Raw genomic sequence first — 24,495 nt, 5'->3', positions numbered from 1 at the left:
TGTTATGAATGGAAGAGTGGGGGGGGGGGGTTGGGAGGAGGAGAGACTCCAGATGTCCCCTTTTCCCAACTGCACTTATTAATACTCATGGCACTTATTTTCTTAGGTTGTTTACAGAGGGAAGATGTTGTGGCTGTCAGGCACATCGAAACAGGATGTCTCAGACCCACAGATCAGCCCAATACGGACTGTGCAGTTCCCCTTGTTGGTCTCCAACGGAGTCCAAGTACTATTAATACCAGGTCTCATTTATGCCATTATATAAACCTCTGTTGTTCTTACTTTTGAGCTACTGTGTGTGGCTTCGGTCACCCTGTCTCTAACAGAGAAGATGCAGAAAAGGGCAAGTGAGGTTGTATCTACACTACTGACTGTACTAAAAAAGGTAAAGGTCCCCTGTGCAAGCACCGGGTCATTCCTGACCCATGGGGTGATGTCACATCCCGACGTTTACTAGGCAGACTTTGTTTTTACTGGGTGGTTTGCCAGTGCCTTCCCCAGTCATCTTCCCTTTACCCCCAGCAAGCTGGGTACTCATTTTACCGACCTCGGAAGGATGGAAGGCTGAGTCAACCTTGAGCTGGCTACCTGAAAGCAACTTCCGTTGGAATCGAACTCAGGTCATGAGCAGAGCTTGGACTGCAGTACTGCAGCTTACCACTCTGCGCCACAGGGCTCCTAAAACCAACTGTACTAGCAGTCACTAATTTGGTTTAGAATTCCCATTTCACCAGAAAGCATGTAGCAGAAGAAGAGGAGGAAATCTGCACTTGTAGCACCGCTTGTCAATCTGGTTGTGAGAAAAATGAGGATGAGCAATGAGCGTGTACACTAGTGGAAATTATGGGCTGGATCCAGACTAAGTTTTCCAGTGGCCAAATGGAACCTTCTTGCCTCCATCCTCCCTCTGTAGCCCAATGACCTCCACAAAATGATTCACCTGGGTGCGAGCGGAGCCAGAGGAGTGACACGAGGTGGGGGATCTGCAGCAGGAAGGGGGAGTCAGTGGAAATTGCCAACTTTGTTGGGATCCAACCCAATGACTCTAGTGGTTAAGAGTGGTGGTTTGGAGCGGTGGACTCTGATCTGGAGAACTGGGTTTGATTCCCCACTCCTCCACATGAGTGGCAGAGGCTAATCTGGTGAACTGGATTTGTTTCCCCAGTCCTATACATGAAGCCAGGTGGGTGACCTTGGGCAAGTCACAGCTCTCTTAGAGCTCTCTCAGCCCCATCTACCTCACAGGGTGTCTGTTGTGGGGAGGGGAAGGGAAGGTGATTGTAAGCCGATTTGATTCTTCCTTAAGTGGTAGAGAAAGTTGGCATATAAAAGCCAACTCCTCTTCTTCATCATCTTCTTCTTCTACTACTTTTTCTTTACTAATGTCTGTCTCTAGCCAAATTTTAGTGGCAGAGTTAATTGAACATTCCTTCCTCTCACTCCCTCTGGCAGGTAAAGGGATATTACGAATCATTAGGGTGGATGCCCTCTTCTGCTCTACCCTTTTTAATAACCTTTTTCCGGGATACCAGCAGATCAAAATCACACATGTATTAAATCTCAGGAGGGCGGGGAAGTAATTGTAAGTCACCCTGCCTGTTTGACCATCACTCAGCTCAGAAACCCAGGTAAGCTCATTTAAAACTGCCTGTGTGTTTTTTCATAGGGGCACACCAAACAGTGGGAGCAAGCCTGAAAAGCACTTTTAAGTGGCACACGAGATTGCAGTCAGTCTGAAAATAAGCCACACCAGGAGGGAGAAAAAACATGAGATGGGAGGGGGGTGAATCAAGCCACTTAACCTAGGGTTGTCAGAGTCCAGGTAATAGCTGGAGATCTCCTGCTATTACAACTGATCTCCAGGTGACAGAGATCAGTTCCCCTGGAGAAAAATGGCCACTTTGGAAGGTGGAGTCTATGACATGATACCCTGTTGAAGTCCCTTCCCTCCCCAAAGCCCACACTTCTCAAGCTCCACCCCCAAATCTCCAGGTATTTCCCAACCTGGAGCTGGCAACCCTAACTTAACCTGACTATTGGGGGGGTTGCTGTCAAGTCACAGCAGATTAATGGTGACCCCATATCTGCTGTGACTTGACTTGTGCTATCTAGGCCAGGGCAACCTCATCCCTGCACCCACTGAAATAAAGGAGTGTTCCCGGCTTGCTTTCCAGGAGGCAAGCTTCCGCCATGTTCCACAATGTAAATTCTACCCAAGAAGAGGTGATATGTTTTTCTGGACTCAATACAGCTTTTGCAGAAAGTTTCTGTATTTAGACAGGTGGCAGCTGGAGATTTATTGGGCCAAACTTGACATCACATGGGCAGCTCTTTGACATATATGACGTTTTTGCTGTTCCTCTGTTCATCTGGATTTCTTTTTTTACAGTTCTCATGGCTCCAAGCTCCAACATAAAGGGGAATAAAACCAGCCTTTTATAGTGATCCTGAACTGTGTCTCATTTGACTATTTAGGGAGAACTCTTGAGTCATATAAAAGCTGGTTTAAATGACAGATATCTGGGAAAGTCAGAAGGAAATGCTTAAAAGCATTTGTTTAGCATGGGCCCCACCAGCCGCTACATTAGCCGGCTCTAACCACAGCAAGTGTTACGAACAGAGGCCCCTGCGGTCTGTGGTTTGTTTGCATCCAGAAAGCACAGAGACTGAACATGTTACATTCTGGTCTTTCGGTGCCGTGTGAGAACAATAGAAGCAGGGTGAGTGTTTATAGGATTGTTCATACTTCTAGTTTATCATGGAACAAAGTGATTGCAACAGACATGAGGAACATGCGATTCCGGGGAATTTTTAAACCCAATAAGAAGGGTTCTTAACCTGATCAAGGTCTATACAAAGCTCCTTTACACTGTCAGACTCCTGGTCCATCTAACTCAGAATTGTCTACTCTGACTAACAACAGCTCTCCAGGGTAATCAGGCAAAGGAGGGTCTTTCCTGCAACTCAAGATTCTTCAATGGAGTGTAGGTTTGCCAAGTCCCTCTTCACCACCAGCGGACGATTTTTGGGGCAGAGCCTGAGGAGGGTGGGGTTTGGGGAGGGACTTCAATGCCATAGAGTCCAATTGCCAAAGCAGCCATTTTTCTCCAGGTGAACTGATCTCTATCTCCTGGAGATCCGTTGTAATTGCAAGAGATCTCCAGCTAATACCTGGTGGTTGGCAACCCTAATGGAGAGGCCAGGACCTGAAGCTGGATATTTCTGTGTACAAAGCATGCACTCTGCATCCAAGCCAGAGTCCCTCTGAATAATAGTTAGCATTTGTTCTAATCCCTTCATGTATATTTAAGTGATGTGTTTGTTTGTTCGTTCGTTCATTCATTCACTTTATAAACCACACCCTCTCCTCAACAGAGGTCCTGTGGCGGTTCAAAGCATACACAACATAGCATGAAAATGTAAATAGATTTTAAAAACCTATAAATTCAAATGAATACAATAAAACTAGATTCTAATTAAAATTCAACCAGTTATCTGCTCTGGAACAAATCTGGACAGCCAGCCAGGTCACCCATTCTCTTGGTTAATTAAATCCTGCATAAAATAAGGCAGCTTTGCAACCCTAATAGTTCCTGCAAGGCATGGACCTCGGGGAGCTGGTTCCAGAGGGCCGTCAACAAGAAGGCCCTTGCCCTAGTGGATGGCAAACAGGCTATTTATGGACCAGGCACCTACAGTAGGCCCCATGATGAGGACCAAGGGCGCCAGGAAGATGCGATCAGCACTCTAGCCACTGCATTCTGGACCAAATGCAATTTCTGAAGGGTCTTCAAAGGTTAGCACTACATAAAGCATGTTACAGTAGTCTAATGTGGAGGTGACCATCATATGGATCACAGTGGCAAGTTTCCTCTGTAGTGTCTTCATATATTCCTTATAAATTAAGCTATATTGGTTTCCTATTAGTGATTAATGTAATAAGACAAAAAATTACCGAGAAGTGCTGATGTTTTTCTATGTGGGACTGGGTAGCAGGAAACTTTCTTACCAAAATAATGATGTGCCTCAAGGATTTTCTGTCCCTTCCTCCAAAATATCTAGCCTTGACCATTATTGGGAGGAGAACAGAAGACAGATGGACCACTTTTGTCGAACAGCTTTCTATATTCTTAAGCCAATCACCATCATATGAACATACGAAGCTGTCCTATTGAGTATGACCATTTCTCAACCTCGTCTGATGAGAAACAGCTCTCCAAAGTCTTGGGCTGAGATTCTTCTCAGCCTTACTATCTAAGATATTTTTAATGTAGATAGAGAGGGAGGGTCTGTGGCTCAGTGGTACAGCATTTGTTTGGCATGCAGAAGGTCCCACGTTCAATCCGTGGCATATCCAGTTAAAGGGACTAGGCAAATAGGTGATGTGAAAGACCTCATCCTAAGACCCTGGAGAGCAGCTGCCAGTCTGAGTAGACAATACTGACTTTGATGGACTGAGGGCCTGATTCAGTATAAGGCAGCTTCATGTGTTCATGTGGAAGACAGGCTCTCAGCCATGAGCTGGAGTGCCATTTGTGCTTGGGGGTGGGGGAGGATGACTCTGGTCAAATGGGCCAGGTAGCTATCAAGCACCTTCCTGTAGCCCACCCCCAGGGGCCAGCCCATTTGGGAGGTTGGCATACCTGGAGGCCACAGGTTTCTCTTTGGTCCATGGCTCAGGTTGAAAAGGAACTGGCTGAAGGTGTTGTGCCATTCTGAAACTCGATCATTTCTTCATCTAGTCTCATGAGAGAGAAGCAGTTCTCCAAAACTCTTGGGTTGAGGTTCTGTGCAGCTTTACTATCTAAGATACTTTTAAGTGGAGATGAAACTATAGTCTGTGCTGTGTCTTACTTAGGGTTGACATATGTTCCAGTTTTCCAGGTTTTGCCCAGATTCTGGGCATGCCACCCAAAACCCACTAGGGCCACTAGTTGTCCTGAATTCCCAGCTTTCATTTAAAAACAAAACCTGAGGTATAGGCAAAATGTGCAGCGACCTTCAGAAACCAATATTGGCTGGATCAAAGTGGACAGAACACCAAAACCTGCCGACATATAGGCTCAGTTCAGAGATCACGTGAAACTGGGGTTTATTTTAACTGTGGTTAGCTTGTAAAACTAGGATATCATTTCACACACAATCCTGGATTGCCTTGACAAATGCTGGAAGTGGAAGGCATAGCCATGGAACAAGTCAGGATTAAACCAAGATTAAGCCAGCATGTCTGTATTCACATTTCATGCAAAACCATATTTAAGATTAACTATGGTTAATAAATCAGATTCTGGTTTCAGTTCCTGGTTTGATGGACACAAACAGTGCATTCCTGAGGTTGGGGGCTGAAACGCCTTTGGAGGCGGCGTGACCCCTACACTGGCATCCGTGCCACTTGCACTGTGCAAACTGGCACTTATGCTGGCCTCCTGAACTTGGGTGGCAGTGTGTCCCTCAGATGCCGGCGCAACCTCCAGCCAGTGTTCTCCCAGTGCAAATCCCTGCACCGGCATCCCGGGAGGCGTTGCCAGGGTGTTACGGGGGCAGAGCTGCCATTAGGCAGCTTCCTAACTCCTTTTAGCCCAGGAACACCCCCTAACGCAACGGCATTGCTGCACTACCTTTTTTGTTGGCACAGCATAGCTGTTTGCAATTGGCCTTTCCCCCCATTCCCCCCCCCCAATTTTAACCCTTTTTTCACCCCGCGGCAGCTGCAAAACCTCTGTGGAGGTGCCGCAGCAGCACCGAGGCCACACCATCCCTGGCCGCTCCGGCTTTCGGGAACAGGCTGTAACTCACCATAGTTAGTGGAGCAGCCTGCATTCAAACAATCATAGTAACCATAAGTAGTTTAATTAAACCATGATTTCTCAACTGAGCAACTGAAGCACGCGGGGGGGTGGGGGGCTTCCTCTGTGCTGAAGTTCAGAAATGAACTGATAAATCTTTGAGGGGCGAACATCCTCCTTCTGCCCAACCTTCCTTGATGTGCAGCTTGTGAGTCACACAGAGTGTCAGTGACAAAGAATATACTGAAATGTCATTATATATAGAACGGCAGCAGATGGAGACAACAGCCTTTGTCTATATTTAGGTCACACCAGGTTCCTCTCTTTGGGGATAGATGGAACAGGACCAATTTCTTTACTTCTTTTCAAAGTGAAATAAGTAAAAGCTCTGGCTTGGCTGATTAAAAATGGTAAGTCATCATTGCAAAATAAATCAGCCAATGCCACTAAGAGGGGGGACTAAGGGGGCAAAATTCCCAGTGCCCAGGTTGCTCTGAGATAGGATTGCCAGGTCCCTCTTCGCCACCGGCGGGAGGTTTTTGGGGAGGAGCCTGAGGAGGGCGGGGTTTGGGGAGGGGAGGGACTTCAACCCCATAGAGTCCAATTGCCAAAGTGGCCATTTTCTCCAGGTGAACTGATCTCTACTGGCTGGAGATCAGTTGTAATACCAGGAGATCTCCAGCTAGTACCTGGAGGTTGGCAACCGTACTCGGGGGGCTTGAGAAGTCAGGCAGTCCACTTGCCACATGTTGCTCTCATGCAAGTGCAAGAAAGCAGGTGGTTGGATGCCTTTTACTCCAGGTTGACAGCCCAAATCTCAGGGCTTCTGCTGTAGCCAGAAGCCTCCCTAGGAATTTGTACTTGTTTCACTTAACCCTTTACTTTACTTGAAATCAGAGCAAGAGCTCATCTGCAGCAAGAGAACATTGGCTATTTTTCAATTAAACATTGAGCCTTCCATGAGGTTGCTTTCACCTGACCAAGTGATGTTTCACTTCCCACTGCATGTCATAGGACTAATCATCTTCCCTCAGTTGTCAGAGAAAATTCATGAGCGTTTCATGCTATTAGAACAGTTCACACAACGGTAGGGGCCTTGAACATCACAGGCGATAACCAATTTAGCCTGCATAAAATAGTCACCCAAGAAACATCTTAATCTCGCACCTGCTTCAATTTGGGGCCTCTGCATTTGATATTAGGCCCCACTGAATGCACCCACCTTTTTTTTTTTTTTTTTTTTTTTTGCCTTTCAGCACTAGCAAATGCTAACTGGAAACATTTGCTATAATCCCAGTCCTTTGTGCTACAATTGGTCTCATTACTGCCTTTCCAAATACTTGGAAGTTATCATGTGCATGCTTGTGGTCACCACAGATTCTGACATGCATGTGTGAACAGGCCAGCGATAAGGCCCATAAGAGTGTCAAAGATCTCTTCGCTAATGAGCTCTTCTTCTCTCTTCCAGCTCACAACTCCAACTTTCCCTGTTGTCGTCAAGCTGGGGCACGCTCATGCAGGAATGGGGAAGGTAAGGAAGAGGCTACATTGACAGACCCTGTATGTATACACACACCCCTTCACTTAGACAAATATATGTGTGCCCTATACTGATTCATGAGTAGTGATGATGTGAACACATGTAAGTGATGTGAAAGACCTCTGCCTGAGACTCTGGAAAGCCGCTGCCGGTTTTAGTAGATAATACTGACTTTGATGGACCAAGGGTCTGATTCAGTATAAGGCAGCTTCATGTGTGTTCAAGTCTCCTATTATTTTCTCTTTCCATAACAAAATATGTTCATTTGTTTTCTGGGATTTTACAGACAAAGAAAGAGTTTCTCTCTCTCTCTCTCTGTTTCTGTCTCTCTCTGTCTCTCTCCAACTGGTAGCTTGCCAAGAAAGAAATCCTAAAAACACTGTTCTTTTCCCTAAAGGAACCTGTTTGTTTTTCCCAGACTCTCCAGGATTCTTCTCCATTCAGTGGATTAGCCACTGCTTTTGAACTGTAAACTTAAAGCAACATTTTATTCAATGAAACATAACCTGCATTTTGAGTGAACACCATATAAACGCCTTTGCTCTTGATTAGACATAAAGTTCTTGGGACAAGTGATGTTTATCTGTAATATCAAGCACCCATATCATGGGGAAATTATCATTTGCCCAGGTTTCCTACACTGAAACAAACTCTGTCTCCACAGTGATATGTATCCCACAGAATAAAATCCCTCCTCCAACCCACCTCTTTCTCCCCGCCCACCCATTAAATACAATCATGGATTTATCCTTTCTCTATATGCAAAATTATGTAAAATTCTGAATTACCAGAGACCTGAAAACAACATTCTCCTATAGGGACCTAACAATGGTCTCTTCTCTCATTCAGTTCTGGGTCTCTGCCTTGCATACAGAACCTGTAGTGGCTTCAACAGAAAAGGCTAAGCTCAGTCCCAGGCAAATGCTAGAGCTCTCTAGAATCACAGGAATACGTAATTTAATAAATGGCAAATGAACCTAGCATTCATTGGAGTGGCTGAAATTTTTACATTTTCCTAACTCAAAATCGCTTGCAGAATGTATTTTTATTTGTCTTATTAGTGACATCATTTTAAAAATGCACATTATGCAATAAAGCAGCAAAAAGTATTCAGACGAACCCAGATATTTAACCATTTACTGTATTTATAGCCCACCTTTCTCACTGAGATACATACATATCTTTAAAACCAAAAGATCAGACAAATCCAAAATAAGATAAATTTAAGAAAAACAACCAAAGGTATGATCAAAGATCAATAGAAGGTAACCAGCTTTTGAAAAGGTTTTGCCTTTTCTTTCTTCTTTCTCTCATTGAGACAAACTGGGATATTTTGGACAGTTCAAATGTATAATCTTCTAAACTGAATTTGTTTCAAACTCCCAATTACGGTTTAATAAAGTTGAACAAGTATTATATTTGACATTTTATTACCTACCATTCTTCTGAAATTCATCAGAAAAGCTTAGGATTTGTTTTTAAGAGTAATCCTCAAAGTTAAACTCCCAAATGTTTTAAAGGCAAAATAACATTTCAATTCTCCATGTTTCAATTTGTGCAAAAATTTAATTATACTCACGCAGGAACACAAGATTAAATTATTGTAGCTGTTAAAAATAGCACTGTTGTTAATGCGTTACCGTTTGAACAACCTTATTTATCTAGTGCCAGCTGTGAACAGAGCCAGTGGACATGAATTTTGAAATCCATCTGGCCAATACAACCACATCACAGCAAAGGAGAAATCAGGTGTGCTTATTATCCTTTGCTCTTCAAGCCAAGGTTTCCAGCTGGAGTAACCTTTAGGCAGGATAGAATTTTGGGAAGTGGTCACACCCCAGATTTCCTTTATTGTTGCTCTGTTGCATTTTTTATGTGGACCTTAACTGTGTCCTGTTTATGCTAAAAGGAATTTAGCTTTGCAGTTTAAAAGTCATTTGCTGGGTCCCTTCTGGTTCAATTGGGAGGGGCTGTGGATCAGTGGCAGAGCATCTGCTTGGCATGCAGAAGATCCCAGGTTCAATCCCTGACACTGCTGGTTGAAAGAATCAGGTAGCAATAAGAAGAAGAAGAGTTGGTTTTTATATGTCGACTTTCTCTACCACTTAAGGAAGAATCAAACCCCGGCTTACAACCACCTTCCTTTCCCCTCCCCACAACAGACACCCTGTGAGGTAGGTCGGGCTGAGAGAGTGTGACTTGCCCAATGTTACCCAGCTGGCTTCATGTGTAGGAGTGGGGAAACAAATCCAGTTCACCAGATTAGCCTCGGCCGCTCATGTGTAGGGGTGGGGAATCAAACCCAGTTCTCCAGATCAGACGCCACTGCTCCAAAACACCACTCTTAACCACTACATCACGCTGGCACCACAGCTAGGGCTGACAGATTTTAAAGGAGCATTAAGAGAGTCACATATCAGGATAGTATCATGGCACCTCCAGAAGAGTGTATACATGGGTATACATGATGGGGCAGAGGGCCTAGTGGGGAGGACACAGTAGGACATTTTGCTTAGGGTCTCCCCACACACAAACCTCACCATAATCTCCGGCCTTGTTTATACCACATATACAAAACCTTTTAATTCAAAATAAATTAGCCTGGAAAGGTTGTATCCTCATTGTCTTTAACATGGATAGAAATTTGCACTCAGAAAGGGTGATAAAACAACGACCTTATGCCAGTCTTTGACCAAGATTTTACATGAATACTGCCATGTGGGTGATTCTAGCAATCACAGTTACACAAATGGAACTCTGCTCAGCTCTTCCAGTGATGAAACTGTGAGAACCACAGAGCGAGTGGTTTCACAATGAATGACCTTCCATATGGAGCAGTCACATTTCAAGCAGCTGCCTGTGCAACTGGTATTATGTATGAATCGAACAGCCTGAGTTGTGAGCGTGAGAAGGCAGCTGGCGGGATGTTAATGGAAGAGTGACAAGTGCTACATGATCTTGATCATGCGCTCCTTGAATCTTAGGGTCCTCGCCTAAATTCATCTTAAATATTCACCCTAACCACAATCTCCGGCAACCTTGACCTACCTCCTATTATCATCCCAAATAAAATGATCTTCCAGCAATTCCAAAATCAGCATAAGGTACTTTTCTAATATTGACAAGAGACAATGCATACAATTTTGATTGGGACTTCTTTCCAACCTTTTGTTGTTGTTGTTGGTCTAATTCGTGTTAGCTTTTTTCATGGAGAGGAAAAGTGAAACAAGGATATGTCCATCCAGCCTACCTTCTCTAGGTGTCCTGCTCATTAAGAAGAAGAAGAAGAAGAGTTGGTTTTTATATGCCAACTTTCTCTACCTCTTAAGGGAGACTCAAACCACCTTCCCTTCCCCACAACAGACACCCTGTGAGGTAGGTGGGGCTGAGAGAGCTCTTAATAGAACTGTGACTAGCCCAAGGTCACCCAGCTGGCTTCGTGTGTAGGAGTGGGGAAACAACTCCAGTTCACCAGATTAGCCTCTGCTGCTCATGTGGAGGAGTGGGGAATCAAACCCGGTTCTCCAGGTCAGAGTCCACCGCTCCAAACCACTGCTCTTAACCACTACACCATGCTGGCAGAGCCCAACAAAGGATGTCTGTCATCAAAGGACACCCTCTAATTATCACTGGACTACCCTGATGTGGCCCAAGTAGGCTTACCAGGTCCCTCTTCTCCTCCAGTGGGAGGTTTTTCTGGTGGGGGGGGGTTGCATGGGTACGTCGGCATGTAACGCGATTGCGTCACTTCCGGTTTACACCCGGAAGTGCTGTATCGCAATGGGCCTATACCACTCAAACTGGGAGTTTGAGTGGTAAAAGGCCCATTGTGATGCGGCACTTCCGGGTGTAAAACGCATCGCAAGGGGCCATTTACCACTCAAACTGGGAGTTTGTGTGGTAAACAGCCCCTTGTGATGTGGTGCTTCAGTTTACAACCGGAGGTGACGTGACGCCATGGGCAGGTGCGTCGCCTGCCAACCCTCAGCTGGTCAGCGGGCAGCCAGGTGGATTGGCGGGGGTTTGCCCACCACCACCTGGCACTTGGCAACCCTAGGCCCAAGGAATAGTGGGAGAGCCAGCTCTTGGGGTGAGGGGCAAAAGCCAAATGCTTTAAAGGCACAGCCACAGGGTTCTTTACAACTATTTCTCTGCAAAACCCAGAACAGAACTTCTGATGGTTATTAAGGGAAATAGAAGCATCAAAGTGAGTTGTGTTTTTTTTTTCCAGGCTTGTTATGGATAGAGGAAGGAAGACATCTTTCTTTATAGAGAAGGATAAGTGGACACCATTTTCCTCCAGATGTCTCGTCCCTGGACTTTCTGTGCAGCATTAGGCATTCACTGTGTGAATATTTGCCAGTTATGTGGTAAACTGACCCTTGAGTGCCCCAGGAACAGAGCTCAGAGTAGCAAATTCCCTCAAACAGGCCCTTCACCCTTCCCTGACCAGATATCACAGAAAGGAGATAAATGCCAGAGTGAAGGAAAAGAACGGCTCCCATTTATGGGTTATGTATATTTTTGTTACTCTGATTTTATTTTTAGGCATCTCTAATTAGACCGGTAAAAGAGCTCCCTTCAGATCCATACCAGCCCCAGAACTTCTTGAAAAATACCTTCCTAATTCAATTCATGGATCAAATGATTTTACAGCATTGAAAACTAAAAGCTTGTTGTTCACAATGCCACAGTCAACATTATTTTCTTATGCAGGATGTGGGATTTTGTTGTTGTTGTTGTTAAATTTAGCCAAAAAAATAAACACCATGTCTTGTTAAAACACCAAAAGCCTTTTAAAGGGGACGGCCAACTCATCACCAGGAGTTTTCCAAGGCTGGGAACGAAAATGAAAAAAAAAAAACAAGGTTCTAAAACGAAAGACGTCAAAAACTGTTTGCTTTCAAGAGGAAAGGGAAAAAGTAAAAGTCTATTTGACAAGGGACAAATATTTTCTTAGAACAACTCACAGCATACAATGAAGCATCCCATTCATGCACACTCTGACTCATATCAGCAGTCTCTCCTTACCGAAAATAGCTGGTCAAAAATATCACTGTCACTATGTCCTATATCTGGTGATTGGAAAGGAAAACCCCATGTTAGATGCATGAAACCTAATACCAGTTTTTAACATAAGAAGACGTGATCAAGATGTTCAAATACTTTTTTTTTTTTTTTGCAAGAATCTCTTGATTCTTTAGTCAGGTTCTTTGATTTCCAAGGAACATGGGCCTAGGAAAATTGACAAGGGTGAGGGGAGATCAACCGGCAACTTTTACAGCTGGTCTTAGTCTTTTCATAGACGTCTCCCAAGGGATCCTTGAACTGCCAGCATCTTGAAATATTGGGGCTATTGTTGCACTATTCACTATCCTTATAGGAACAGATAGCAGAAGTGGTTGGGAGCTGGGGGGTTTTTTAACCAGCTTGAGCTGATTCACCAGCTGCATTTATTCCTGGAGCTAACCTAGACACTGTCACACGTACCTTGGTAACATCCAGACCAGGCTACTGTGATGTGCTATATGTGCCTTTGAAGACAGTCTGGAAATTTCCACTCGTACAAAATGGACCGCATACTAATGTTCAGGGGCCATTGCAATTCTCATGTAACATCAATTCTGTATCAACTGGGCTGACTCCTATTTTGTTTCCAAGTCCGACACTAACCTTGCCCCCATAATGCTAATCCGAACGTAATCCACAAACACTACTAACATACCCAGTAAACCTAACTCCAATCACCTAACAGAAATTCTAACAATCCGGCCTGGACGAAACCTTAATCTAGCCTTGTAGGCCTAAACCAAATCTTTTAACAATAACCTAATGCTTGTAAACCTAATCCTACCCCCAACCGTAGAGTAATCTACTTTTTCTCCACCCTCTCTTCTTCATCTCCCGTCCTGCTACTTACCTCCTGTATCTCTTAGTTTTTGATATATCTTGTAGTATTTCATCTAGTCCCAAATACACTCCTTCCCAAGATGCCTGCTATTCATACCCTATCAAAAACCCTTGGAAACAAACAAGACTTGCAGCGCCTCCTAAAGATTTCCACCAAAGGGGCTCCTCTTGATATTGTATTCCTCTGATTTCCCGCCACACACCAGGCACGTTTCCTGCTCCTTTTATTCCTTCAGCCTCCTTCATAAAGGAAGGAGCTCAATTGACATCTTTGACTGAGTCCCAAGTTCTATCCAATCAGATTTCTTCTCCAACTACTTACCTACAGGGTCACTTCAGCCTCCTTATACAGCATCCTCAAACTCTCCACAAAAGCCATGGGAATTCCCTGCCACCTTAAAACCTCCTACAAGTAATTCTGGTTTATCTTGTCAAAAGCCTTTTCCTGGTTGAGCTGGACTACACAGCCAGCTAGGGTTAGGGTTACAGGGTTTTAGTTAGTGTCTTGGGTTGAGCTGCTCATGTTAAAGTTACTGTTAGAGGCTAGGGTTAGATTTACGGTTCAGAGATTAGGTGTAGGGATATACAGTAGGAAAATAGATTTTTTTTTTAAAGGAAAATAGATTTTATGGAATTTAAAACCATGCTACATTTTTAAACTTGTTACAACTTTTTCAAGTTTTACCCAATAAATTACCTTTTACACTTTTATGTATTTTTAGAACATTCTTGTTTTTACAAAGGACTTTATTAACCCTTACAGTTTAAATTATTGGAGACTTTCTTTTTTCCAGCCACAGTCACCAATTTCTCCACGTTTCTTCACTCACCCTTTCTGTCATAGGCAGACATTTCCTTTCAGTCTCATCTAAAAAATACACTGTTTTAATGGTGTGACATCCTTTACTCCTTTTAATTATCTTTGCCTTAATAATACCAAATTAAACACCATTACCAAATGAATTAGTTTTATTGTAGACCATGGCATTTACTATTGAATTGCTTTTTGGGGCACAGTTTGTTTTCTCGCTCATATTTTCGTGTGCTCGTATAATCTTTTTTTTTTTTTTTTTTTTTTTTTTGTCCCTTGCTTTCTCTTTTGTGGTTCCTTTTTTGTGTTTTGTATTTAAGGTTAGAGTTAGGATTAATGTTATAAGTAGGCCTACACCACTGATCAACTGTAGCCAAAAGAAGTAATTATAAGACAACAAGCTTGACTTGTACCACCCACAGTACTGCACTGTACAGGGTTGGGCAAGTCAAGTGATAGACGGAGGCTTTTATAAGACTTTCAAGGTCAGGTGATTCTTTGACCTAAGCCAGTAATTGACTTATGTTTTCCTTTCATTGTTCACTTCACCCTGACCCACTTTGTAGAGCACTCCACCCATCTTTGCTTAGGATTTGACAGCTGGTCATGACATACATCCTCTTTCTCAAGTAAGGTTGCCAACCTCCAGGTACTAGCTGGAGATCTCCTGCTATTACCACTGATCTCCAGCCGATAGAGATCAGTTCACCTGGAGAAAATGGCCACTTTGGCAATTGGACTCTATGGCAGTGAAGTCCCTCTCCTCCCCAAACTCCACCCTCCTCAGGCTCTGCCCCAAAAACCTCTTGCCGGTGGCAAAGAGGGACCTGGCAACCCTATTCTCAAGCTAACCCTGATGCTTATTTCCAGAAGCAAGGAAATGGGCCCTTCTAGGATTGCCCTATTTCTTGCAGATCACTGGCCGTGATCCAAAACAGGCTAATCTGCTAACAGAACCAAAAGATCTGATCCAGGCTACCTCTGTTTCTGTTCTGTCAGAGGAAAAGAAAATGTCTGGACTGAAACCGGTTTCACAATCACTCCCATGCACCAAGGACCAAATATGTGACATGAACTTTAGAAGTGGTTATTGAATACTAAATTAGCAGCGCCCATCTTGGATACATAACCAAAGCTGCTCAAGATGGAAAAGAAAAACCCTGCAACATGTGTTCCATAGGAACAAGCAGTCTTTTGACATTTCTATTATCTCCAGTTTCTAAATAAGCTGAACTACACATCTGTCCTCCAGATACTTTCATTTTTCATTTTATTTCAATTTAGCACCCCCAAAAAGGAGAGTTTAATGGATGTTGGGGGATGGGAAATGCTATGCTGCAGGAATTAATGCCATAAGTGACATATGAACCTAATTTCCTGAGTCCTAAGATAGGAGCCGGTTCTTTTACTTTCCTCTGCCTTGATAAAGGGAAAAACAGCCAGGTTCTTCATAATTCTTAAAACACACTGCTTTTTCAAAGCTTGTAAGGAGGATTCCTCACAATGGTTCAGTGGTACATCACACACACTACATACAGAAGGTCCCAGTTTCAGTCCCTGGTACTTCTAGTTTAAGAATTTCTACCTTAAGGTGTTTGGAAAGAACTTTGCCCACCTGACCCAGGTGTGAGCTGTGAGCCATGTTTTAAGATGTATGGACTAGCTATTTTAACATAAAACCACACAGAATAAAAGGTAAACATGTAATTTCATTTTTTTAATTGGTTATATTATTTATTAAGGTAATACTAATTGGATTTTTTCACCCCTCTTTTTTCTCCTTCCAAAAGACTTTTATATATATTGTTACCTTGTACAACGTTTGTGTATATGGAAGGATGTGTATTGTAAATAGGGCTGCCAACCTCCAGGTACTTGCTGGAGATCTCCTGCTATTACAACTGTCTCCAGCCGATAGAGATCAGTTCACCTGGAGAAAATGGCCGCTTTGGTATCTGGACTCTATGGCATTGAAGTCCCTCCCCTCCCCAAACCCCACCCTCCTCAGGCTCTGCCCCAAAAACCTCCCGCCGATGGCAAAGAGGGACCTGGCAACCCTAATTGTAAAATTGTGTATGTATGACCACTGAGGAAGGTCTGTAAAAGGCCGAAACGCGTCTAGTCAGATTTTGGTCATTTTATGTACTAACATCAACTGTTATGTGTTGGTAATATTTGAAATTATGTTTGTGCTTTTTAGGAAGCCTGCATTTTAGGCCCTGTGTTTTTAAATACAATTGAGCTGTTATTTCAAAAACCTACAAGGGTGAAACACAATTCCTCTTCCCCTGGGATGCATTGGGAAGGAAAGAAGCAAATTAATTTTTTGTCTTCAGCAGCAAACAGCTCAATCCTGCTACGGGTGAGCCTTGCCTTTTCCAAGATACTTGCAGTTGTCATAAAGAACTAGCTCAAAGGAATATTTCCACAGAGCCAGAGTTCTACTGAAGCTCAGCCTAAACGAAGATCAAACTCCACAGAACAACAGCCTTGTGGGTTAGTCACTTGTCCATCCTGTTTTGAGCAAATGACTGGCTACTCCTGAAGTGACTTATGTCAGTCAGGGTATAGAGCTAAGCCTGCCATTTGGCTTTTTTGCTCTGTAAGCATCAAAGCATCAGGCAAGCTATCATGATGTAGTGGTTAAGAGCGGTGGTTTGGAGCAGTGGACTCTAATCTGGAGAGCCGGGTTTGATTCCCCACTCTTCCACATGAGCGGCGGACTCTAAACTGGGTTTGTTTCCCCACTCCTACACACGAAGCCAGCTGTGTGACCTTCGGCTAGTCACAGCTCTCTTAGAGCTCTCTCAGCCCCACCTACCTCACAGGGTGTCTGTTGTGGGGAGGGGAAGGGAAGGTGATTGTAAGCCAGTTTGAGTCTCCCTTAAGTGGTAGAGAAAGTCGGCGTAAAAAAACAACTCTTCTTTTTCTTCTATTTGAGAAATATCTTGTGCTTGATTATGCTGAATTTTGCCCTCACGTGCATGCGTGTGTGTCGCTCTTCCTGAGCCATAGACTAATCTTTAGCCCTTCCTTGGGAAACTTGTCATCTAAGGAGAGAGGCTTGCAAATATGGTTGGTAGCAAACAGCAGCTGATGGTTCAGCTGATGGTTTTGGAATGAGTACGTTGCTGATCAAACAGACCGCCGCAGCTTCGCAAATACACAGCAAATTGTATATTTGCAGTTTTTCAAAAGGATCTCCTTAGCTTGTGGGAGAATGCATTTATTCTTAGCAGGTGGCAAAAAGGACTGTGCTTTTTAAATAGTACTTGCAACGCACAAATAACTAATCAGCTCTGTGAAGAATGACAAATAGGGGATGGTGTGCGTCATTTATATACTGGTTGTTCCTGATGCCATTGTGAAAGCAGGACATTCTCTAATGGCTATTTGTTAGGCTTGTAAACCTATTGATATTTTATCTTGATTTATGGAATTAAAAATCACAAAAGCTGAAAAAGTATAATGAATTGGGCATTTAAAACACGCCATGTGGTTTCTAATCCTTTAGTGCCTTTGTATAACTTTTTAACACTTTGTTCTACAGCCATGAGAGCTAGAACCTTAAAATACTTGGCTTGAGTCTCTGAATTCAACAAGAGCCAAACTACACAATATGTGGTCCACCAAGCCAAATGCAGCCCACCAACCACGCCATCTGTTTATCTGCCACATTATCACTCTGCCTTTCCTCAATGATGCTCATGTTAGTGCGTGTTTCTTCCTTCTCCATTTTATCCTCACAACAACCCTGTAAGAGAGGTCAGGCTGAGAGAGAGAGTGACTGGCCCAAGGTCACCCAGCAAGCTTCCATGACACAAATCTGACACAAGTCTGAGATCTGACACACTAACCACTGTACCCCACTGACTCTGGTTCTACGAGTTGATTTTTATATGCCGGCTTTCTCTACCACTTAAGGAAGAATCAAACCTTCCCCTCCCCACAACAGACACCCTGTGAGGTTGGTGGGGCTGAGAGCTCTAAGAGCTGTGACTAGGCCAAGGTCACCCAGCTGGCTTCATGTGTAGGAGTGGGGAAACCAACCCGGTTCACCAGATTAGCGTCTGCCGCTCATGTGGAGGAGTGGGGAATCAAACCCGGATCAGAGTCCACCGCTCCAAACCACAGCTCTTAACCACTACACCACGCTGGCTCTCTAGCTGAGGTGGTGGCCTTGGGTGCAGAGTGGGGGGAGGGATAGCAGCGTCTGCCACTGCCTCACCTGCGCCTCCACTGCCTCCCCACCCAGTACCTGGAACACCAACCGCTCTTTTCCTCATGATGCCCCAGGCATCTCTAAACACAAGCGCAGCATTCCAGAACTCTTGCAAAACTTCAGGAAGTCCTGTTGGGCGGGCAAGGTTTGCCACGTTGCGTTTAAGTTGAGGAAGAGGGAAGGAGATTGATCTGCTCTGACTCAGGGGAGGTGGAAGAAGAAGAAGAAGAAGAAGAAGAAGAAGAAGAAGAAGAAGAAGGAGGAGGAGGAGGAGGAGGAGGAGGAGGAGGAGGAGGAGGAGGAGGAGGAGGAGGAGGAGGATTTTATATGCTGACGTTCTCTGCCACTTAAGGGAGAATCAAACCGGCTTACAATCACCTTCCCTTCCCCTCCCCACAACAGACACCCTGTGAGGTAGGAGCGACTGAGAGAGCTGTGACTAGCCCAAGGTCACCCAGCTGGCTTCATGTATAGGAGTGGGGAAACAAATCCAGTTCGCCAGATTAGCCTCGGCCGCTCATGTGGAGGAGTGGGGAATCAAACCCGGTTCTCCAGATCAGACTCCACCGCTCCAAACCACCGCTCTTAACCACTACACCACGCTGAGGAGTAGAGGATGGTGGCAAACAGTCCCTACCTCAGGCAGTGGCTTCAGGCAGCACACCACTACCACTCCTGCTGCCACCCTTGTTGAGCTGCCACTGGTTCTCTGAATTCCCAGCTTTCATTTCAAAAAGTAAGTCTCTAGCACTTCACCCCACCCCCCTAGAGCTATAAGGAAAAAGACATATCTGCACAAGGGAAGGTGCTAGAGGCTTTAAAAAAATGAAAGAACCCACTAAACTTAAAATGGTTTGTGTGTGTATGTGTGTGCTCATGCTTATATTGATATCTCAATATAAATTGTATTTTTAAAAATTGAAAATGAAACCACTTATTTCAAGGTAGGGTTGCCAGCTTTGGGATGGGAAATACCTGGAGATTTTGGGGGTGGAGCCAGAGGAGGGCGGGTTTGGGGAAGGGAGGGACTTCAATGGCATAATGCTAAAGAGTCCACCTTCCAAAGTAGCCATTTTCTCCAGATGAACTGATCTCTGTTGGCTGGAGAGCAGATGTAATAGCGGGAGATCTCCAGCCACCAGCTGGAGTTTGGCAACCCTATTATAAGGGCGAGGGGAGGATAGGGCGTGGTTTGTGATGACAACAATCCAGTCATTGAAATGTGGGTTGAAGATGGGTGGGAATGGGCAGGACAAAGAAAACCGACAAAAACATTAAACACAAAGAAAAAGACCATTGTAAAAGTGGTCTCAAAAGAACTGAAACCCCCCCGGGGGGGGGGGGGAAGAGAAAACTAAAGACACAAAAATGTATGCACAAATCAGGGAGTAAAGCGAAGCAATATGGGGCCACAGTCATGGGGGGGGGGAGGAACCATGCCTAAAAACCCTAGATCAGGGACCTCCATCTGAATGGAAGGTGTGACCTTGAGAACTAGACCAATATTTGTAAGAACAAACAGAACTGGAAATGACACTATTAAAGACTGTTGCTAGAATTAATTGGTATGCACTGTTCTGTACTGAGGCACACAGCTTTTTTCTTTATACTGCAATCCTTTTAATAAGCTAATAAGTGACTCCAGGGGCAGGTTGTGCAATGTCGTCATCGCAACCCAGGGATGAGTCACTCTAGCTCTTCCAGAGGCCCCTGGAAAGATTGACCATGCTTCTGCCAAGGGCCTTATTGAGTTTCCTTTCTTGTGAAATTTTAGGGTCTTTTTTGCTTACAGCTGTGCGCTACATTCCTCTTTTTAAGACTCTATGTTGATTATGTTCCACATAAATACAAAATGACAAACTCCCAAAGGCATGTATATAGTCCAATAGTGGTTTGATTCAGTCAAGCTGCCTCAGTCAGAAGCTCTGTGTGAAAGTTAAAATTTATGTTAATCCAACCTAAATTCTGGAAAGAGGAAACCTTAAGAACATGAGATGAGCCATGCTGGATCAGACCAGAGGCCCAGCATTCTGTTCTCACAGTGGCCAATCAGTGGTTTCTAGGAAGCCCACAAGCAGGATGACTGCAACAGCATCCTCCTGTCCGTGCTCCCCAGCAAGGGATATAAAGAGACATACTGCCTCTGGTACTGGTAGGGTTGCCAGGTCCCCCCTAGCTACCAGTGAGGATGGGGGAGTAGGGTTGCCAGATCCAGGTTGGGAAACTCCTAGAGATATGAGGACGGAGCCTAGGGAGGACAGGGACCTCATTGGGGTACAATGCTATAGAGTCCACCCTCCAAAGCATGCATTTTCTCTAGGGCAACTGATCTCTGTAGTCTGGAGATGAGCTGTAATTCTGGGGGATCCTTAGGCCCCCCTGGAGGCTGGCAGCCCTAGGCACTGGAGGGAGTAGATAACCATCATGATTAGTAGCCAATGATAGCTCGTCCTCCATGAATTTGTCTACCGTACTCCCCTTTAAAGCCTGCCAAGTTGCTAACCATGACCACATCCTGTGGCAGCGAGTGTGTGAAGTACTTCCTTTTGTCTGTCCTTAATCTCCTACCCTTCAGCTTCAGTGGATGACCTCAGGTTCTAGTATTATGGGAAAGGGAGAAAAACTTCTCCATATCCACTCTCCCCACCCAGTCCATGCATAATTTTTTAGACCTCTATCATGTCTCTATGATAGAACTATGGCTGGTTTTAAAGGAAATGGATGTGCCACAGCATCTGATTGTTTTGATGCGCAACCTGTACTCTGGACAAGAGGCCACAGTTAAGACAGGATATGGAGAAACAGAAGGGTTTCCAATTGGCAAAGGTGTTAGACAGGGATGTGTTATCTCTCCTTGTCTCTTCAATCTATGTGCAGAACATATAAGGAAAGCTGGATTAGATTTAGATGAAGGTTGCGTGAAAATTGGGGGAAGGAACATTAATAATTTGAGATATGCCGATGATACCACATTACTGGCAGAAAATAGCGAAGACTTGAAACAACTACTGGTGAAAGTTAAAGCGGAAAGTGCCAAAGCCAAGACTACAGCTGAACATCAGGAAGACAAAAGTAATGACTACTGGGGAATTACTCAACTTTAAAGTTGATGATAAAGAAGTTGAAATTGTTAGAGATTTCCTTGGTTCCATCATCAACCAAAAGGTAGACTGAAACCAAGAAGATTGAGACTGGGAAGGGCAGCTATGAAGGAGCTAGAAAAGATTCTGAAGTGTAAAGATGTGTCACTGTCAACCACAATCAAGTTAATTCATGCTATAGTGTTCCCTATTATTATGTATGGGTGTGAAAGTTGGACAATGAAGAAAGCTGACAGGAAGGAAGTAGATTCCTTTGATATGTGGTGTTCAAGGAGTGTTTTATGGATACTGTGGACCACCAAAAAGACGAATAAGTAGGTTCTAGATTAAATCAAGCTTGAACTGTCCCTAAAAGCTAAAATGACTAAACTGAGGCTATCATACTTTGGTTATAGTATGAGAAGACAAGAGTCACTAGAAAAGAGAATAATGCTAGGAAAAGTCAAAGTCAGCAAGAAAAGAGGAAGACTCAACATGAGATGGATTGACTCTATAAAGGAAGCCACTACTTCCTTCCTGTCAGCTTGGCCCTCAGTTTGCAAGGCCTGACCAAGGCTGTTAATGATAGGATGATTTGGAGGACATTGATTCATAGGGTTGCTATGAATCAGAAGTGACTTGATGTCATGTAACATACACATGAGTTCCAGAGTAGTACTGATCTAGATCTTTTTTGGTTCCATCAAAAATCATGAAGAGTTGGGCTATGCAAGGCTCCCTTGGAAGAGTACTCCAGATACTGCAACAGAAAAAGGTCTCCTCTGGGTCTCTGTTTTACCGAAACTTGTGGAACATAGTAGTAGGTCTCATACCTGAGCTAAGAGTTTGGGTAGGTTCAGGGGTAAAGAGACAGACCTTCAGATATCTTGGGCCCAGGCCAATGATGAGACCACTCTTGATAGGGCTGCTAGGTCCATCTTTGCCACTGGCAGGAGGTTTTTGGGGTGGAGCCTGAAGAGGGTGGGGTTTGGGGAGGGGAGGGACTTCAGTGCCATAGAGTTCAATGGCCAAAGCGGCCATTTTCTCCAGGTGAACTGATCTTTATCGGCTGGGGATCAGTTGTAATAGTGGGAGATCTCCAGCTAGTACCTGGAGGTTGGCAACCCTAACTCTTGAAGAGACCATCTTTGGATCCTAGTGATCCAGCCAGTTACTGCCAGTGTCAAATCTATCATTCCGGGGTAAAGTAGTTGAGGGAGCGGTAGCAGAAAAGCTCCAGGCTTTCCTGGAGGACACATTGGCTCTGGACCCATTTCAGTCTGGCTTCTGGCCTGGCCATGGGACGGACGGCACTGGTTGCCCTCACAGATGATCTCTGGAGGCAGCTGGATTGAGGCGGGTCAGCGCTGCTGTTCTTATTAGATCTTACAGCAGCATTTGACATGGTCGATTATGACCTACTGACCCACCCCACCGCCTCCAGGCTTTACTGTAGTACTGTAACTCACTCTATACAGGGCTACCCTTGAGACTGCTTCAGAAACTTCAGCTGGTCCAGAATGCAGCGGAGAGGGTCCTTACGGGCACCCCAGGGAGAGCGCATATCTAACTAGTGCTCTACCAGCTGCACTGGCTCCAGGTTGAACACTGGATCAGGTTCCAGGTTATGGGGTTGACCTTCAAAGTCCTAAATGGTCTGGGACCTTTGTACCTGCTGGGCTGCTGCTTCCGATATACCCCCCAAAGAGCACTATGCTCATCTAATAACAACTTAATGGTGGTCCACGGCCCAAGAAGTATCCAGCTGTCCTTAAACAGAGCCTTTTCAGCTCTGGCTCCGGTCTGGTGGAACTCTCTTGCCACGTGAGACCTGGGACCCGTGGGACTTGGCTCAATTCCACAGGGCCTGAAAGACCAAGATGTTCCACCAGGCCTATGGTTGAGGACAGTGACGGCTCCATCTTAACGGGCCTCCCAACTCTATTTCTATCCTTACCCTATCCCTCCCCGACTGGTTACCTTGCCATTGTTAGTGAAAGGCGCCATCTGGAATTTTTAGAACTTTCAAATTTTTAGAACTTTAATTAATAGGTTTTAAGTATAATTTTGTATTGTGCTGTTAATGATGTATTGTTGTTTACATTGCTATTTTTCTGGTGGTGAGCTGCCCTGAGTCCGACTTTTGTCGGGAAAGGGGGAGATATAAATCCAATAAATAAATAAATAATTTTAGGACTTTAAAGGTCAAAAACCAGCATTTTGAATTGGCAATCAGTGAACATGGAGCAGGGCCAGAGTTATATGCTGCATACAACAAGCCCCAGTTAAAGTGCTGGCTGGCAGCTGCATTTTGTACTAATCTTCATTTTCCAAGCATTCTTCAAAGGCAACTCCACGTAGAGCACGCTACAGCAGTCTAATCTGGATGCGATCCTTAACGGAATTATGCCCCTTGGAAGTTGCACCGTTTTAACGTGCATAACAGTGAGTTAGGAGCGGTTGACAATTACTCCTTGGAGTGTTTTAAACGATCACATCTTTTTCCTCCCAAGGCAGTGACCATGGTCAGTCCAAATACAACCACAGGACCAAGAGTAATGTCAGTACTTCGGGTTTGCCCAATACTTCATTCACGGGACCCACTGATATCACTGCAGGGCTCTGCTCTTGTTGCTGTTTCTGACCAGAATATTTAATCAAAATATCAAAGTATTCTCCATTAAGTGGCCATCACTTAGGGCACAAGTATGCAGTTTAGCTCCCCACCCCTCCCCACCCTTATCCCCACTGCTATTTGTTACCTATGGGAAAAATAGCAATAGTGGAGAATTTATATTAGCGCCTTCAATTAATACAAATCTAAAAGGTGGGAGATCTGATCATTCTTAAGGATTTTCCAGATGTAGTCTCTTTCTTAACCTTATCTGTATCTATATATAAGACAGTTCCATCCATCTTTGGAGGTCTTTGGGCAGAGGCTAGATGACCATCTGTCGGGAGTGCTTTGATTGTGGGATCCTGCATGGTGGGGGGAGGGTTGGGGTCACTGGGGATGTGAGGGGAGGTAGTTGTTAATTTCCTGCATTGTGCAGGGGGTTGGACTAGATGACCCTGGTGGTCACTTCCAACTCTATGATTCTATGTAGAGAGAACGGGGGACAGCTATATGCTGCACTTGGGGATAT

General features: G+C 44.5%; 1 protein-coding gene across 1 annotated transcript in view; it reads left to right on the top strand.

Moving 5' to 3' along the window:
• Positions 1-24,495, top strand: part of SYN3 (synapsin III) — a 222,028-nt gene that overhangs the window by 171,002 nt on the left and 26,531 nt on the right. Inside the window, exon 6 of the mRNA XM_056847571.1 lies at positions 7,255-7,317. Coding sequence (XP_056703549.1) covers positions 7,255-7,317 — 63 coding nt within the window. The remainder of the gene's footprint in view (positions 1-7,254; positions 7,318-24,495) is intronic.

The sequence above is a fragment of the Euleptes europaea genome, chromosome 3, assembly GCF_029931775.1.
Source record: "Euleptes europaea isolate rEulEur1 chromosome 3, rEulEur1.hap1, whole genome shotgun sequence".
Classification (NCBI taxonomy): domain Eukaryota; kingdom Metazoa; phylum Chordata; class Lepidosauria; order Squamata; family Sphaerodactylidae; genus Euleptes; species Euleptes europaea.
This window is presented reverse-complemented; position numbering and strand designations above follow the sequence as displayed.